General features: G+C 45.2%; 1 protein-coding gene across 3 annotated transcripts; it reads left to right on the top strand.

The window, feature by feature from the left end:
* Positions 1–2582: 2582 nt before the first annotated feature.
* ciartb (circadian associated repressor of transcription b) lies at positions 2583–10883 on the top strand. 3 transcript variants are annotated; one of them, XM_083666773.1, is made up of 6 exons: positions 2583–2693; positions 5234–5698; positions 6094–6169; positions 6946–7024; positions 8547–8673; positions 9215–10883. In XM_083666773.1, the coding sequence occupies exons 2-6, from the start codon at positions 5276–5278 to the stop codon at positions 9626–9628; spliced, it is 1119 nt and encodes a 372-aa protein (XP_083522899.1). In that variant the 5' UTR covers positions 2583–2693; positions 5234–5275; the 3' UTR covers positions 9629–10883. The 3 variants fall into 3 exon arrangements, with proteins under 3 accessions (XP_083522899.1, XP_083522898.1, XP_083522900.1); XM_083666772.1 differs by having other exon boundaries at positions 2605–2698; XM_083666774.1 differs by having other exon boundaries at positions 2605–2808.
* Positions 10884–17614: the final 6731 nt, after the last annotated feature.

Genomic DNA, 17614 nt, shown 5'->3' with positions numbered 1-17614 from the left:
TTTGTTGATGACATCTTTGCATTTTAGCTAATTTTAAGAGGGTCTGAATACTTATGTACATGAGGCATTTCTGTATTTCAATTTGAATAAATTTACTGAAATTTCTAAAAACATGCTTTCACTTTGTCATTCTGGGGTATTGTGTGTGGATTGATGGCAAATTCTTGAGTCTATAACACAACAAAATGTGGGAAAAGTGAAGGGGTCTGAACACTTTCTGAAGGCACTGTACAGTATGTGATGCCTTTTTTACGGTTAAGAGCAGCTGGGACTGAAATATCTCCACAGAGATGAAAATCAGAGATATTTTTCATCCTGTCCTTTGATGTCATGTGTTGCTTGGTAGCGGGGTACCTTGGACATGAAAAAGGGGAAATGAGTGCTGCCAGGAAGTACAAGGAAGTGGCTGGTCATTACAAAGGTTTAGGTCACTGAGGACGTGGGTACGAGGACTCAGACGACAGGAGATGGCTTATGGGATGTTTAAAGTGATGCACTGACCAACAGCAAAAGTGTTTTCTCCGCATGAGCAGCTCTCCCTTTCCCAGCAGGGTGTCACCTCCGCCTGCCTGAGTTTGCAGTGTGCATTCTTCCCGGCAGCTTGTGATTGAATACACAGCAGTGAGAAGTAAACCATCTCTCTCTCTCTCTCTCTCTCTCTCTCTCTCTCTCTCTCTCTCTCTCTCTCTCTCTCTCTCTCTCTCTCTCTCTCTCTCTGTGTGTCATTGTCCAGCTGTGGACACAGGGCCACTGCTGCCTGCACCCCTCCTCTCTGTGTCTGCCGCTCACATTGACAGCAGAACATAAAACACAAGTCACCGCGCACACTCCTCTATGATCACTTAGCCACAGCATGCCCTTGGGATCTGCTCTGCGAGTGACCATGCAGCAATTAAACCGGCCCTTTATAAATGGGATGGAACATGCTCATTAAAGGCAGCGTAAGAGGATGTTCCAAGAAGCCATTCTGCATTTAAAAGCCAGACAGGTTTTGCACCCGGTTGTTAAACTGTCTGGGTGGTGTCTTTGGCTCAGTATTCGACAATGCTTTTCACATACTCTCAGTCAGCACTGCATGCACAATGTTCTCAGAGGATCGAACGACAGACAGATTGACAGATAGAGAGAGAGGGGCAGAGAGAGAGAGGAGAAACACTGTGTCCTTGATTCTGTTTGCATTAATTATGATTTTCAATTGAGGGAGGCAGGGAGGAGAGGCTGTGGGTGGGAGTTACCCATGTGCGATCACGTTTTTCTGTGAAGGGGTTTGTGACTCATTGGCTCCAGGCTCAAAATCCTTGTCTGGCCTCTTACCATCTCTCTCTCTCTCTCTCTCTCTCCCCCTCTCTCTGTCTCTCTCTCTTTCCAGCAGCCGAACAGAGACACTGTGAGTCACCATCTGCGTCTCCTCACCATCACTGGTTGCCTCAGCTCACAAAAAGAAACAAACATGGTGGCGCTAGTGGCCACATTCCACATGTGACACTTCTCTGTTACAATGAAAGGATAATCAAGTCAGTCCAATGTGCTTTGACATCTTGAATTGCTTATTCCCCCGAAAGACTTTATAGATGCAACATGATTGTTGAACAAATTAGTAAATAAGGTCCAGTCAAAGGAACTACATAGACTTGTGTAAGCTAAGAAATTCATGTTAACAAACGGACTATAACATTTTGCTGTGAAGATTCAAAAGCGACTTCAAATAAATGTTAACCAATTTTTCTGTGAAGATCTTAATTGATCTGACTGAATCTCACATACATGGGAGCCTATATAATGGTAATCTTCAGTGCTGCACATGATAGTCCGTTCTGCCAGTCAGAGACTCGAGAACGTGCACGGCCTACTGTATAAACAGTTGAGTCACTTTCGAACACTTCCATTCATCCCACTAGGACATGACGCTCACATTGCAGCGAGTAGATTGGCCTGATAGCTACTGATCCGCTACCACGCCACAGGACAAGCAGCACTGATTTGATTATACTGTATGTATGCATTTAATGAGACCCACTTTACCTGTTCATCCCTGGTGACTGCGTGTATAGGCATTTATCTGGTCATGGTATATTGCCTAAACTTGTTGATATAAAATGTGGCCACGAGATAGCGGTATGCCAACGTCATGTGTTCATTTGTTTGAACATAAACTAGGTTATGTAAAGAGCAGGGCCGTGAAGTGGCATTGTGTGTGAATTTAAGATCAATGAAAGTTAAGCTAGGTTAGACTAAATGTAGCCCAATGTGAAGGGTTTCGACGCACAGGAGACTATAGGCCAAATGAAAACATTGTCCTCATCTAATGAAAATAAAAATAAAAAGTTGCCACTGTGAACTAACTCAGCCCTACATTTTGACTTTTTGCCCAGCTGTTGAAATAAAACTGATCCGCGTGTCCACGTGTTTGTGTCATTTACATCTGATTTGCATATGTAAGCTTGCCTCGCCTATCGGCTGAAGCTGGCTTCAAACGGAAACTCTATTTGTCAGATATGGGTTTAGGAGCACAAATGGGAAAGCCCGGTCTCATAGAGCCCGCCCTCTCAGACACGTTGCCTTGGGAGAAGCAACACGGGGCGCTCAATTGCAGTTCTACTTCACTGAAACCACGTACCGCACATCAGCAGCACGCTACCCAAGTGTCCTGGATTTACCGCTGAACAAAGGAGAGTGCGATTCGCTCCATCCTGGTAAGGTAGGCAATGAAACCACGTCCTCTAAAAATGTGTGTTTTGCTGTAGGTCTTGGTGGATCGATTTGACAGCTTCCCAGAAATCTAGGATAGATGAGCGTACATCACGAGAGGTATTTTATCTGAGTTTTGGGCTGTGCGTAAAGATGCTTGCTTGCTGTCAGGACAGGAGTCTTCTCAATCAACAGGGTGAGAAACTTACAAGGCAACGTGAGCTATTGGCTACCTTAAATTGATCATAACCGATGTGTTAGACTATCAGGCAAATTACTAAAAGCATAGTCGATGAGCAGCCGATGCGCTCCAAACAATAGATCAGTGTATTGACATTGATTGGTCAGGTATGTAGGCTACCGATCTTTATGAAATTAGAGATATGAGTATTTTCCTAGTAGGCCTAGACATGATAAATTCATTTGTTGTGTCCCTTCCTTTTGAAATAGTGTTAAATTCGTAATAGATGTATATGTGCTGGGCATCCGTAATCAATGGGCCCCACCCACACAGGTGGGCTGGTGGTTATTATTGTTCAATTCTCACGATTTAACATATTGCCTGCCATGTATATAAAACAAAATTATAATGTAGAAAATAGATCAAGTCGAAAAGCCTGACTAAAGAAGCTGATCAAGTTAATTCTGTGTTGTCTGCGAGTTTTGCAACTGTTGACATGGTACCCTGAATTAGAATGTACCTCAATTTATTTCTTGGATAATCTGAATTAAAATAAATAAAATTAAGATTTTGGTCTGTCCTGTATGAAAGATTCATTAAGCAATTTCTAGTTCTACTACAATCGTTCATGGTGCCTTGTAATAAAAGTTGCGGTTTCTGGAGCTATAGCCATTTTTATTTACAGCTTTTACGCCTATATAATAAGTTAATATATTAAATTGGTATAGCAGCTGTTGCCTAATTCACATCACATGCACGCTGTTCCTGTATTTTGCTATTAGTCTACGATCTGTGAAATAGAAAATGTGTGGGCTGTTTTGACGAGCGTCATCATGCTATGAGGATGAGCAGAGGTTATTATTTTCCAAAATATTGTAAATGGCCGTGACATTTAGTCATTTACTCCTACATGCATAAATACATACATAGTGTGGAGCTGGAAAACACAACTAGCTTTTTTTCCCAGGTGTATTTTACTACAGGTAAATCTGATCAGCTAATTGTCCCTTTTCTTCAGAGTAGGCCTACTCATGTGCCGTAATAAGAGACATGGAAAGGATCAATCAGAAAATAGTAGATAGATTGATCTGATGGATTGCAAAATATTGTGTAGGTACATTGTACATGTGACTTCTATTTTTGGATATGTTCATGTGGTGCATCACTCAATCACTGCATCATGGCTTCGCTCATAGTCAAATCAGGGCAAAACGCCCTCCACTCTCTCGCATGACAATGAGAGCAGCCGCTGGTGCACATAGACAAAGAGCTCGAGAGCAGTTTCCCTCCTTGCTGTAATATCTGGTTTTACACAAAGAAACTTGCAAGTCTTTTAGATCGATTTAGCTTAACATGCCAAGTATTTCTTATCGCTGAAAAATGTAGTACTATTTGTTTCATCGGACCACAACCCAATTATGCAATAGTGGAACTGATTCAGTTTCAGGCCTCCCTAGACTCATGAACAGTGTGGTCTTGAATGGTTCTGAATAGCCATGTGGCACTGCTTGTGTTATCTCTCATATGGTGAAATACGGCTCTTATTTCATGACCGATCAACCGTTACTTCTGGATGGGAGAATTGGACTCCCTGTAGAAGAAAGGAGCAGCAGCACCATAAAAAAGGTTCCTGTCAAAGACAATGGCTAGTGTCTGGTGGTGGTCGTCATGGTCGCAGACTCGCTGTCACTTTGAATAAACACACACAATATGTGTGAATGAGTAAGGTGGGCCACCAGAGTAGAAAATAAACGTTGGTTCTCCACCACTCTATTGATACAGACCATGACATGCAAAAAACTGTTTTTCTTGGTGTAGTGAATTGGGCAGAGGGATGAGATGTAAATGTGTGCATCAAACCATTGAATGAATCGCTGAACTCCAAATTGGCCAGATTATTGGGAGTGCTTCATTTTGAGCCAGGCGATTCAGTCCATAGATGGAGATTTGACCTACTGCTCTCAAGATTAGCAACGGACCCTAATGCAAAGAACATGACTTTTTGTACTGGAGACACAGTGTGGCCCTGAGTTTGAAAGTGAAGTGTGTTGGTTTCGAATGACTTCCTGTCAATCTGTGTGTAGGCTCAGGTGTTGTGATTGGCCGAGCAGATCTATATATAGATCAGTGGTCTGGTCTGCTGTGGTTCTCACAGTGGTGAGATTTGACCAAGACCCGCTTGCTCAAGAACATAACGTCCTGTCTTTGCTAATAAGGTTCCACTGACAATGACAGTGTCAATGGGACCTTCCATGTCAATGACAAAAACAAGACATTGTGACAGTTGCAACAATGCATTGTTGTACTGTCTGATCCAGTGATGCATGCCTGACTTCATAGTGACACTGGTGTTTTCTCTCGCAGGTCAGTGATGGTCAGTGCTGGTTAGAGAGCCTGCGGCCGAGGATGTCTTCAGCTTCAGATTCGGACAATTCCATTGACTGGCTGGCCAGTGACGATGAGGACAATGAGAGTGAGCGGGAACCTGACAGTGCTAGAACACCATTACAGCAGCAGCCCCCTTCATCCCACACCCACCTGGGTGACTCTGACAGCAGCTGCTGCAGCAGCCAGCTGAAGGAAGAGGGCAGTAGCTGGGGTGGGATTAGTGAGGACCCCAGTCGGGGCTCTCCCTCCAGTTGTACAGAGACATGGGACAGCCATGCCAGTGGACTGTGTAACTCAGGACGGTCGGAGAGGTCAAAAGGCAAAAGGACCCAGCAAGCACAGAAGAGGCCTCACAGCTCCCTGGCAACGGAACATAGGGAAAGACAAAGGCAGCTTGTCATGTCCAACCAATCAGAGAAAGACCGTGTTTTTACTAACAAGGTGAGGCTCTCGGTGACTCATGTTGATCTAGAACAGGGCCATGAAAATAACAGTGTCAGCGTAGAGAGAACATGACCTTTCACCCAGATCAACTTCTCTGTCTGTTGTTGAATGTCCAGAGGCACTTAAAGCATAACGTTTCCAGAAGACTCGTCCCTCACAGAGCCCAGAATTAGTCAGAGGCTTCAGAGAATCAGTGACAGATTTATGGGTAGAAAAAAAAAAGAGGAACATTTAGAGTGTGTGCTAAACTATGACTGAGTACATCAAGCATTTAAAGCTGTAGGTTGTCCTGGAAATATTTGATTGCAACTAGCTTCGCTAGAATGAGTGAGTTCTCCCAGGAAAATAAAAACATGCTGATCAAATGTGTTTTTTTGCTGGTTTTTTTTCAGTGTATGGAGTTGCAATGCTACATTCACCCACTGTCAGCAATCTTGAATGGGCTTCGTTCAGGGAGATACAGAGAACGTAAGTACACACCAAATTGAACCCTTTTTACACTTGGCTTCTTATTAGGAAGATATTTCAGTCAAGGTACGTATGATCTCTCTCTGAGAGGGAGGGCCCCAGAGAAACACCAGAGCGGAGAGAGGGAGCGTGCCACTCTCTTAGAAATATGTAGTCCTGACATTTGAGAGGGTCTGAAATGCATATTTGTTTGCTATAAGGCTATCAACTTACCACAAGTTTTTCCTTTGTGTGCCGTGCCTCTATCTGTTATACTAGAGCCCACTTCATGTGAAGGTGTGCACTGTGCAGAGCTAACCACACTGGTTCCAAATGCTCAAGGGTGTCAGATCAGTTACTGTTCTAAACGCACAACAAAACGGATCGTGTATCCCTGAACGTCGTTGGGAGAGAAATACACATTTTCCACATTGCACTTCAAATAGGCCGGTAAATCTATAACTGATTGAAGTTTATACAGTATCAGTTGTGACTTGTGCCCTGGTTACCGTGGCAGCAGCTGCTGTAACATGGTCAGAAATGCATTGGCAGGATTCCCATCTATATGGCTCTACGAAGCCAGCGACACCATGTTCCGGCATGCCTGAAAGTGCTTAGTCTGGGATCTCTGTCAAACCCAAGGCCTGGTGTGACCCCAAACTTCCTGGCCACAGAGACAGCCAGTCTGCTCCCCCATACACATCACAGGAACCCATCTGCTCCACACACTCAGGCCTGCTGTCAAGACAATGCCATGCAGCTCATGGTTGAACTGAACTCCCCTCTTCCTTACACAGGACTCAGCAGTTTCCAAGAGAGTGTGGCTATGGACCGGATCCAGAGAATCATGGGAGTCCTGCAGAATCCCTGCATGGGGTAAGTGTCCTCAGTGTGTCCTAATGGTGGCCCCTAAAGAGTGTGTGTGTGTGTGTGTGTGTGTGTGACGCACAGAGATGCAGCCTTACTATCCTGACTGTTTATAATAGAGTATTCTCAGTTCATGGCTGAGATGGTAGATCTCTGTGTGTGTGTGTGTGTGTGTGTGTGTGTGTGTGTGCGCGCGTGAGCGCGCCCCTTTCCTATCTCTCAGCTGGACTCCTGGTGCTCAGGGTCTAAGCGGACACAGACATGACTCAGACACATGGCTCTCAGCATGGGGCACAGCGAGGGTCTGCTGCCTCGACACACTCTGGTTCTATTTACTGCACACTGCACTAAGATGGACTCTTCCAGGACAGGTCATTAAAAATGTATCGATCCTTCTGGGAATAACCCAATTGTGTCCTGATTGATTAGCTTTCCTTCAGCCAGACAGTATAATGGCTTATGACTTCACCCGTCCTTCTTCATGGTCCCCACAGTGAGTTCAGCAAAAGAAAGAGATTCTCACGACTACGCATTCAGATCAGTGTCCTGCAACCGGCCCTCTTGCAAAGAGAAGTTGTTAATGTACCAGATTCTGCTTCGTACATACTGTAAACAGTCATTATCTGGCATCGCTGTGGTTTTGTGGTTTACCGTAACCATCTAGCACTGTACCTTTTTATCACTATCAGTAAATACTGGCCCGGGTAGTAGTGCAGTAACCAAGGACAGTGGATGAGTAAAGGCATACGTATCCAGGTACACTGGGGTTGGCTGAGGTCCTGTACTATGTCTGCCAGAGGCCAATAAAAAGCTTTTAACTACCAGCTGCTCCTGACATGTGTGAGACAAAGAGTGGGTGTGGCAACCTCCCCTCAGACCATCCAGTCGGCCGGGGGGGGGGGGGTTGGCCCCTCCCTCTGTCTGTCCCATCTTGCCAGCTGGCAGCCCCCCGCTGCGTCACAATGGTAGATGGGATCAAAGTGACTTCTTTAGCAGTCACTGCTGTGGATAATCTATCACATCAATGTAACATGCCCCGAATGGGGGCACAGCAGGTAGGCCCTGGTCACGTGACCCAGGCTAATCCCCCCACCAGCCATCTGGTTTGGGCCGGTGGGAGTTGGCTAACAGGCACTGGTGCTGCTGCTGAGGGCCCACCTCTAATGAGTGTGAGGAGTGCTGTGTCACCCCGTGTTAGAGAAACTATTTATTTTAGCTGTGACACGGCCCGTTGAAGCCCACTGCGGGGCTTAGGGGTTTATTTTTAGAGGTGATGAAGAACTGTTGCGCAACAGGCCACGTGTCGGCACGAAACATGTGTGAAATCAAGCTAGGAAATGTTCTTGTCACATGATTCTCGTGTCTGTGTGTGTGTGTGTGTGTGTGTGTGTGTGTGTGTGTCTGCAAGCCTGTGGCATTGATATAGAGATAAGATTAGAGTTAAGACATTTTACATTTTATACTGATGTAACCCACCGATCATATGAAGTGTTAACCATCTTCTAACCAAGATCCTTCCTCTGTCTTACAGGGAGCGATACATCAACATCATTCTTAAAATGGAGGAAATGCTGAAGAGCTGGTTCCCCAATGTAAAACCCAGAGACAAACACACTGTCACCCTGACAGAGGAAACCGCCCCCTCCAAGAAACCGAAGGTAAGATGGCTTATTGTGATATAAGAGGTCCTGGGTGAGCTGTCACGGACATGTGTAGGGTGAATACAGCCAGGCAGTAGAGGAGGGACCAAAATATCCATTATTCTGTAATCACAGGGCCATAGAGGTCTGGGACAGGGAGGAGGGGATTAAGATCTATTTTGAAAGTTGTGAGGAATTAAGCTCATCTCATGTTCTCTAAGAACAATGACAGTGAAGAAAAGGTAATTTTGGAAGATTGTTCCCCGAAGGGGAAAGGAAAGGTCAGCAGACACATGAGAGGATCAGGGAGCGTTCCTCACCCTTCCTTTTGTTGAAGGTTTTATCTCTGTGGCCAATCCTTTTTGTGCCTTTGACGTGCCCCCTGATGACAAGAGGGGGAGGTATTTTATTAAAGCTCTGACGTCTGATGATGCCTTTGCCGATCGTATTGTTTTTATAGCTATCGAGGAGTTAATTTGGTTTGGTAATTCCATTCCTGTGAATGCATCATGAATAGCGATGATGCTGATGAGTAACCCATCGTCTCCATTCTCCACAGTTGTCTCCAGCCACTACAGCTCTGTCCGGTGTTAACCTCCTCACCACCAATGCTCCTCCTCCTCTTCCTCCTGCGGGTGCCAAAGCCCTGAGAGTCAGCGACCTCGCACCTCAGGGAGCCTACGCCTCTGCTACCAACCTGAAGTGGCTCCACACCTCCCCCATCTGCTCCCCCACAGCAGAGCAGGCCCAGGGGGGTCCCAGGCACCTGCCGCAGCCCCTCAGAGACAGAGCGCTAACGCAGGACAACGCTGTGTCCTCCAGCACGGACACCCGTGCTAAGACAGACTTGGCACCCAGACGAGCGCCTCCGGGCAAGATCAATGCGCCCTGTCTGGAGAGACTGCTCAAGTCCACAGAGAGCATTATCACCCCTAAAGGCGCAGGGGGGGTAACGGGTAGCAGCTGGTCCTAGTCCAGAGGGAGGGCCCTGCACTGCCCTGCCCTGCCCAGCCCAGCCCAGCCCAGCCCTGCCATGTCATGTCATGCCCAGCCCAGCCTGGAGCCAGTCCACTCACTCAGCCCATTCCAGCCTTCAGGAGAGACGAGAAGCTCTCACAAGGGACACGACAGATTCCATTTCACATGGAAGGGGGGGGGGGTTATCAGTGAACATGAACTCTGTGTGCGAGAGTGTGTCCTCATCTGACTGACGCTGTCTGCTTTGGTTCCCTTTGTTGAGTTAGTCTTTTTTTGGTTGTACTTACTTTGGAATTGCGTGCGTGAGATGGAAAGTGAGTGGGAAGGATGAAATTCACAGATTAAGAGATCGACAGAGATACGCTTTGTTAGCGATTTCTCGGCTGAATTTGTTCCTTCTGTGGCTTTGAGATGCATCGATGCAGCATGCACGCCTGTGAAACAACCGTTACGCTAGAAAGGGAAGAGAACTCATGGGTGTTGGGAACACTTCAGATATTCAGATGTGTCGGTGATCTCCATGTAGTTGTGGTGATATAATGTGGGTTGAATGTGAATTTTTCTTTCATCCACTCTTAAGTTTATTGATGTGACTGTTACTTCATTTGTATTCTTCTAAATAAGTCTTTGGTACAACGGTTCTACCTCAACTTGGGCACCTTGTCAACGTTCGTGTGTTAGGAATATGAACGCTACAACACACAAAGGAGTGGACGCCTCACAGTGAGCCAAATAGCCTGTGACGGCGAGGTCCTGAGTACGAGTTGTTCTGCTTGTACAAACAGAGGATCCTCTCTCCGCAGGGAAGCTCCCGCGGCCTGACTGGTGCCATTGTAAAGAATGTGAACTGCAGATTTCTTTTTGAGTCTCCCAGTAGAAGGCAAGCAGTGCCTGTAAAGTCGATGTCAAGCTGTGCCTGTAAGCTGGTTTAAAGAGAGAGGGAGAGAACCATCCAGAATACCTGAACCTCTGAAGGATGTACAAATCAGGAATTCTCAATCTCATGCCATTTCCTGTATCAAAGTAAATTATTCAGTCTTGCCAACTACTTTTCTGACTGTGGTCAAGTAGGACAACACTGTTTCTGTTGCCACAGAGCTGGGCAGTATGTGAGACCAGCAGAGAGGGACAAGGTATTTCTGTGTAAATGTTTCAAAAAGGTTGTTAATTTACCCTGAAAAGTGGCCTTTATAGTGTGATATTTTATACTTTCAAAATAAATGTGGTTATATTTGTTTGGCGTAAACCTATATTCTTCATTATCTTTCTTTCCGCACCTTACATCAGTCCCACATCACACACAGTTAACATAAATGCACTATCAGTTGTAGACTTATACTGTAATTATAATCACAACAACCATCATTCATGACAATATGTGCATATTTAGAATATCCATGGGTTTGTAACTCATTGATATGAGTGAATATCCTTCAGCCATTTAGAAATGGAATGCACATGACATCATATCAATTTGAATATAATCCTTTCTAGTTATACTGAATAGGTTACACAGGCCTGCAGAAGAAAATACTGAAAACCACAATCTAAAACTACATCCCTAAGAGGAATAGGAAATATTATTAAATCACAAGTTAAACCAAAAATAAGAACCCATTACCTATCAAGGAAAAGAACATAGTATTCTATTCAAAGAACCCGTCTCAATGATTTATACACAGGAGTTCAGCGAATGCGACGGTTAGAAGAGGGGAACACCCAGATGAAAACCACATCCTCTGGGAAGAGAAAGAGCACTGTATGTATTTTACTCTACAGCGTTTAATTCACTTCTTCTACGTCTTTCCTGTATAAAACAAAATGGAAACTCCACTTCTAACGGGTCACAAATGAACCTTGAAGTATCACTTCTCATTGCTGTCGTTTCACAGAAAGGGAAAGTGTTCTTGGTATTGGGATTGAAGAACATTTGACTGGTCATCTTGCCCTCCCCTGCTGTTCTACCTGGCTGTAGTGGCTGTTTGTCGTCAATTAATAAAAAGGACAGAACGTCCTGTTGGATCAGTGCGATAGGAAGGATCAGGAGTATGATGTTCCTCAACAGGTTATGGAGGTTTCCAGAAAGGAGCAACTCCCGAGTCTACAAGTGAGTGCACCGTAACCTCTCTTCAGCTTTCCACTAGACAAGACAAACCAAAACCGCACTGCTGCCATCTATAGGCGAGAGAGCCACACGGTCTACTCATCCATAGTCTCCCATAGCCTTAACTCATGCTTAACTCAATGGATCATTTCAGCCCATATGAAACATGTTACCACCAGCTTATTGTGATGCTATGCTATGGCTAACAGCATACCATACAGATGAATAGTCTTCAGAGCCTCAATGTGTATTATTAATTAATGTGGGTATTGTGTGATATCCAATGCTATCTGACAAGGCTTTATACAGGCAGACAATTAAAAGGGATCAAAACTGTAAAAGCCCACCACTGCTTGATTGTTCCCCTCCTGGCATCACACAGTGGTCACGCATTCTTGTTCCACATCACAGGAAGCGGCCAGTGGGAGGCAGAGGAGTCTGCTCCCTCCTACCCCAGACTGCATTGTTTCAGCACTGCCTGCCTCAGATTTCATCTGGGAGAGCAAGGGCAGCAGACAAGACTCACGTGCATGGAGGGACTACTGGTTCCCTTGGCACTGCTTCTGCCTCCCAGTATCCTACCAAGGGGAAGTTCTCTTGAATGATAGGAAAAGCTGCATCAACAAAAGGTCACCTCCCATTAGGACTCTGTGAGGGAGTTTGAGAAAATCATAACATTGATGAAGTGATATAGCTGCAATATGGAAGGATGTGATGTTCTCAGAGACAAGGTGGCCAATCTAAACTCCAAATGACCGAGCCAAAAGATTCGCCCCAAAATAACAAGTTAAAATATGATGTTTTTTGTGGGACAGAGTTCCACAGGTTAAAGTTTAAGAGAATGGAAAAACATAATGCTAGATTTTAGAGTTGCTGCTGACCATGGCCAGCTTTTTTCTCCTATATGAGAAGTGGTCTGGTGCACTTGTACACAATATGGTGCAATCAATTTGCTGCCAGCAATTATCAATGATTGTGTGTACCAATTCTCTGTGAAGCACTCTACAGTACATTTCTCAGAATGCATTAAGGAATGCCTTTGAAAAGTAGTCATGTTGTGCTTGCTTTTAAAATGCCTTTCCTTGTTCGTTGGAGGATATGCTTAAAGCAAATGACTATTCTCAGAGCTCTTTGTCCGGGCAGTGTGTGGGCTGGACTACAGAGAGTAATCATTACTGTAGAGGCAGAGATGTGAGCCCTCTGTGGAAATAATGGGAGGAGGGAGGGAGATAAAGAGAGAGAGAGAGAGAGGGAGAGAGAGAGAAAGAGAAAGAGAGAGAGAAATCCATAGCTCCAGTTCCTTCATACCAAAGAGCCGGAATTAATCATAAAAAGAGCCTCTGTCTCCCCAATCACCCTTTCATTGTGAATTGGCTTTGATTTGTGCTCAAGCTGAGACTGAAATTACAAGGCTGTAATGGACCTGGTGAATAGGGGCCAGGCAGGTCTGTCTTGCTGCGGTTATTTATATGTATTGTACATTATGCATTTCTCTACCCAATCTCTGGGTAGCTGGAAATAGTGAAAGAAGCCAGATGAAGAGAGAGAGAGAGAGAGAGAGAGAAAGAGAAAGAGAAAGAGAAAGAGAGAAGAGTCATGAGGACCAGGCGAAAGGAGAAAAGACCAGTCACACGGCCAGAATGCCACACACATTGATGATGATCACTATATTAATGTATTCTGGAGTAATCTTCCTGCTGATAGGCTGTTCATAAACCTGCGTTTATGCTGTATGACTGTAACTATTCCATTGTCTCACCTCTACATTCTCTCCGTGCTCCTACACCCTAAATGATCACTTATAGGCTATGTCTTAACTACAATATTCTGTATAAAAGTTTAAGTTCATGTTTTATTACACACGCGCGCACACACACACACACACACACACACACACACACACACACACACACACACACACACACACACCCTCGCTCTCTCTCTCTACAGCCAGTATCATCTGAATCACCTGAATTGCATACACTACTGTATAGCTACGGAGCTTTCATTATTGATGTACTGATGCAGCAGGCCGATTACACTGTAAGGCTTTTGAGACCCATTAGAGCAGTGGTTCTCAAATGGGAGTACGCGTACCCCTAGGGGTACTTTGGAGTACTGCAGGGGGTACTCAGAAACATTTGGTACTTTTTAAGGTATTGGTTATAGACAATTCTAAAATAATCCCACGTTAATAAAATCAGTTAAATCTGGGTACAAACATACACGTTTGATAGCCTAAATCTTTATTTAAAAAAGCAATGAGCATATCACGTTCGGGACAATGACGTATGTCAACATTGATTGACGTATGTCAATCAAAAAAATACTTTAGCGCCATATAGCTAACTGTATACATTTTTGTTCACCCTGAGTAATTCTGAAAGCTAGATAATAGAAAATGGACAAGTGGTTAAAACGCAAATCTGACAGCAATGAGAAAGGAGAACCAGTGAAAAAGAAAGCTCATCCAGAAACGCCAAAATTCCGTCAATATCAAGAAAAATATATTTTAATGGGATTCACCTCCACATGCTCTAACACTCCCCTGGCGTTGTGTTTCTTTTGTGGGGAGATGCTAGCCAACAGTTGCATGAAGCCAGCCCACCTCCAAAGACACCTAAGCACAAAGCATCAATGTCATGTCGGTAAGCCACCAGAGTTTTTTAAGAGAACACTTTCCGACTTCAGATCATCCCAAGAAGTGATGCGAAAAGCCTCCACAACATCAGCCAAAGCACTCGAGGCTTCTTATGCAGTGTCTTTGCTTGTAGCTAAAGCTAAAAAGCCATTCACCATAGCTGAAGACCTGCTGCTTCCAGCCGCTATTGTATTGGCGGAGACTATGCTGGATAAAACCGCAGCAGACAAATTGTGCCTTTGTCAAATTGTAAAAACTGTGCCTTTGTCAAATGACACAGTTAGCCGCAGAATTGATAACCGATAATTGATGGCTTTCCCGAGGCAAAATTAACAGGCTGTTTGAGTTACGCTCGGAAGTGCGCACCTTTCTGAGAGACCATGGATCTCCCCATGTCACCTTGTTTGAGGACATGCACTGGCTTGCAAAGCTATCCTATCTTGCAGATATATTCAGCAAACTCAACGAACTGAATGTGTCTCTGCAGGGAAAGGACACTATCGTTCTGAACCTGTATGACAAGGTGGTGGGTTTTCTCAAGAAAGCAGAGCTGTGGAAGAAGGCATGTGCAGAAGGGGATTTCACCTGCTTTCCTCAGGTGGATGCTTTCCTTTCCAATGAGGATGTGGATAGAGCTATCTGATTCCACCTACCCGTCGGCCTGCCTACCTACCCACCAGCCTGCCTGTCCGCCCACCGGCCTACCCTTCCACGCTGCCGGTGCTACCTGCCTTCCAGCCGCCTGTCCACTGCCAGACTACCCCCTACCCTTATCCCCTCATTAAATACCCAAACCTGCTATGCTTGTCCGACTCTGTGTTTGCGCCTGGTTCCCCCGTTAAGTGCCTAACAAAATGTTTTGTGCCGGTGAAGGGGGTACTCAGCTGAAAAAATATTTTAAAGGGGGTACACTAGCAGAAAAAGTTTGAGAACCACTGCATTAGAGCACTGGGGATTTGTTGCCATGTCATCAAAATGCCAAAGTCCATGATGTTTTACCTCGGTCTCTTGAGACCATGGAGATCAGTGAGCAGAGGACCATATCTTGGAGTATTACAATTATCTCATGGTAGTTGAAAGCAAGACAGCAACAAGGACTCTGCAACAAGGACACACTGTACTGAACATTTCTTGAAAAGCTTTACCTGAGCTGGCCTGGTACAGATGCGATTGTCATTCTGAATGTCATGCCGACATAGTTACACATTTTCTCATTATGTTATTAAGAATTCTACCATTAATTCATTCACACCACACGGCGGTAATGATCTCATTTGTCACAGAGGACTGCATTGGGCACCTCTAATGGAGAGACCAGTGGACTCAGAAATAACCCGTCTCTCCTAGCAACGGGTCTGGGTCGTTGTAATGATCTCACCTTAACCTCCTCCAAGAAAAAGGTGAAAAAAAGAACCGCATGCTTCTGGGAGGTTCCTCACAACAAGAGGTTCAAAAATCAATCCAAGTGTTTAATGCCGAGCTTCACTTAATAGCCTTGATTCATTCCAATGATTTTCTCTCACCAGCATGTGCAGCTTACATCGGCCATGGAGACACAGAGCTTTGGATTATACTTTAGAAAAACCAGGAGCTCAGTCTCACACCAGCGAGGTGTTATTTAACATAGGTGGATGAGTCAACCTGGAGGTCACCCATTGATTGTGCCTGTCTGGTCCTTGCTGTTACGCTAGTCACCCAATGGTCTGTTGACCAAGGGTTCAAGTAACGATCCCACGGCCGGAAAATGGTCACCAAGAACATTGATCCATACATTGAGGCGGGAGAGGAAGAGTCAGATCGGTCTAGAGATATTGACTTCACGGTGTTCAATAGTGTAACGAACGGCGGGGTAGAGTAGCTTGCCTTAAGCGGGTATCGAACTCGCAACCTTCCGCTTACAAACCGGCCGCGCTAGCCACAACACCAAGAGAGTTAACTCACTTGGCGGAGCTGCTAACGGGCCTTACACAGGGTCGTTACACTATCCCCTCCGTTCGGGAGAGCGTGCCCTCACGCTTCACTATACAAGTCTCTCACGTGGACACGCCTCTCCGATGGCCTCACGGGCGCCATCCCACTTCTGACACCAATGTAACGAACGGCGGGGCAGAGCAGCTTGCCTTAAGCGGGTATCGAACTCGCAACCTTCCGCTTACAAACCGGCCGCGCTAGCCACAACACCAAGAGAGTTAACTCACTTGGCGGAGCTGCTAACGGGCCTTACACAGGGTCGTTACACTATCCCCTCCGTTCGGGAGAGCGTGCCCTCACGCTTCACTATACAAGTCTCTCACGTGGACACGCCTCTCCGATGGCCTCACGGGCGCCATCCCACTTCTGACACCAATGTAACGAACGGCGGGGCAGAGCAGCTTGCCTTAAGCGGGTATCGAACTCGCAACCTTCCGCTTACAAACCGGCCGCGCTAGCCACAACACCAAGAGAGTTAACTCACTTGGCGGAGCTGCTAACGGGCCTTACACAGGGTCGTTACAATAGGTCATGATTGGCGCCTTTGGAGGAAGGGAACTCCTCTCACCTTACCCATTTCATGTGCTTTAAACAAACAGATCGATTTCAAATAGGGCTACCGGTAGTGGATGGAGAGCCTTTTTGATATTGCAAAAGGCAGAGGTGAAAGATGATTGGTGAAAAGGGCACGTTATGCAGACTAATGATTATTCTGTGTGGATTGTACAGGTCTAACATAAAAAAAAGGATGATCGCAATGTTTTAAGTATTATGTATATCGAGATCTATTCCAATCAACATGAACACTCAAAGGGTTAGGGTTAGGATGCTACTGTAAAGAAGAGGTTTGAAGATACAAAATAAATGTCGGTCACTTAATCAAGGTAACGATATCAAATAGAGGAACTATATTACTGCAAAACAAAGAAGATGTTGTCATGTAATGTTTATAACCGAACTCTGAGTAATTTATTACTCTGAGATTCACATAATCGTTCTAATTTGCAGATAGAGTGAGTTTGGGATTGTAGATTGCCACCTCAGAGACCAATTAAGGTAGCAAGAAATCAACAAAACCCCCATTCACTGCCGTCACCTCATCTCCTGCTAATTACCAACACTTACTGCTGTTGCAGAGAAACAGGACACAGGCCCAGAGGCATTGGGTCTCTGCAGCTGGCACACCAGAGATATAAATATAAAATATAAATAAGGCCATCAAACATGTGTGTGTGTGTGTGTGTGTGTGTGTGTGTGTGTGTGTG

This window comes from Argentina silus (genome assembly GCF_951799395.1).
Source record: "Argentina silus genome assembly, chromosome: 3".
Taxonomy (NCBI): Eukaryota; Metazoa; Chordata; class Actinopteri; order Argentiniformes; family Argentinidae; genus Argentina; species Argentina silus.
The sequence above is the reverse complement of the archived record's forward strand: the minus strand, read 5'-3'. Positions and strand labels throughout refer to the sequence as shown.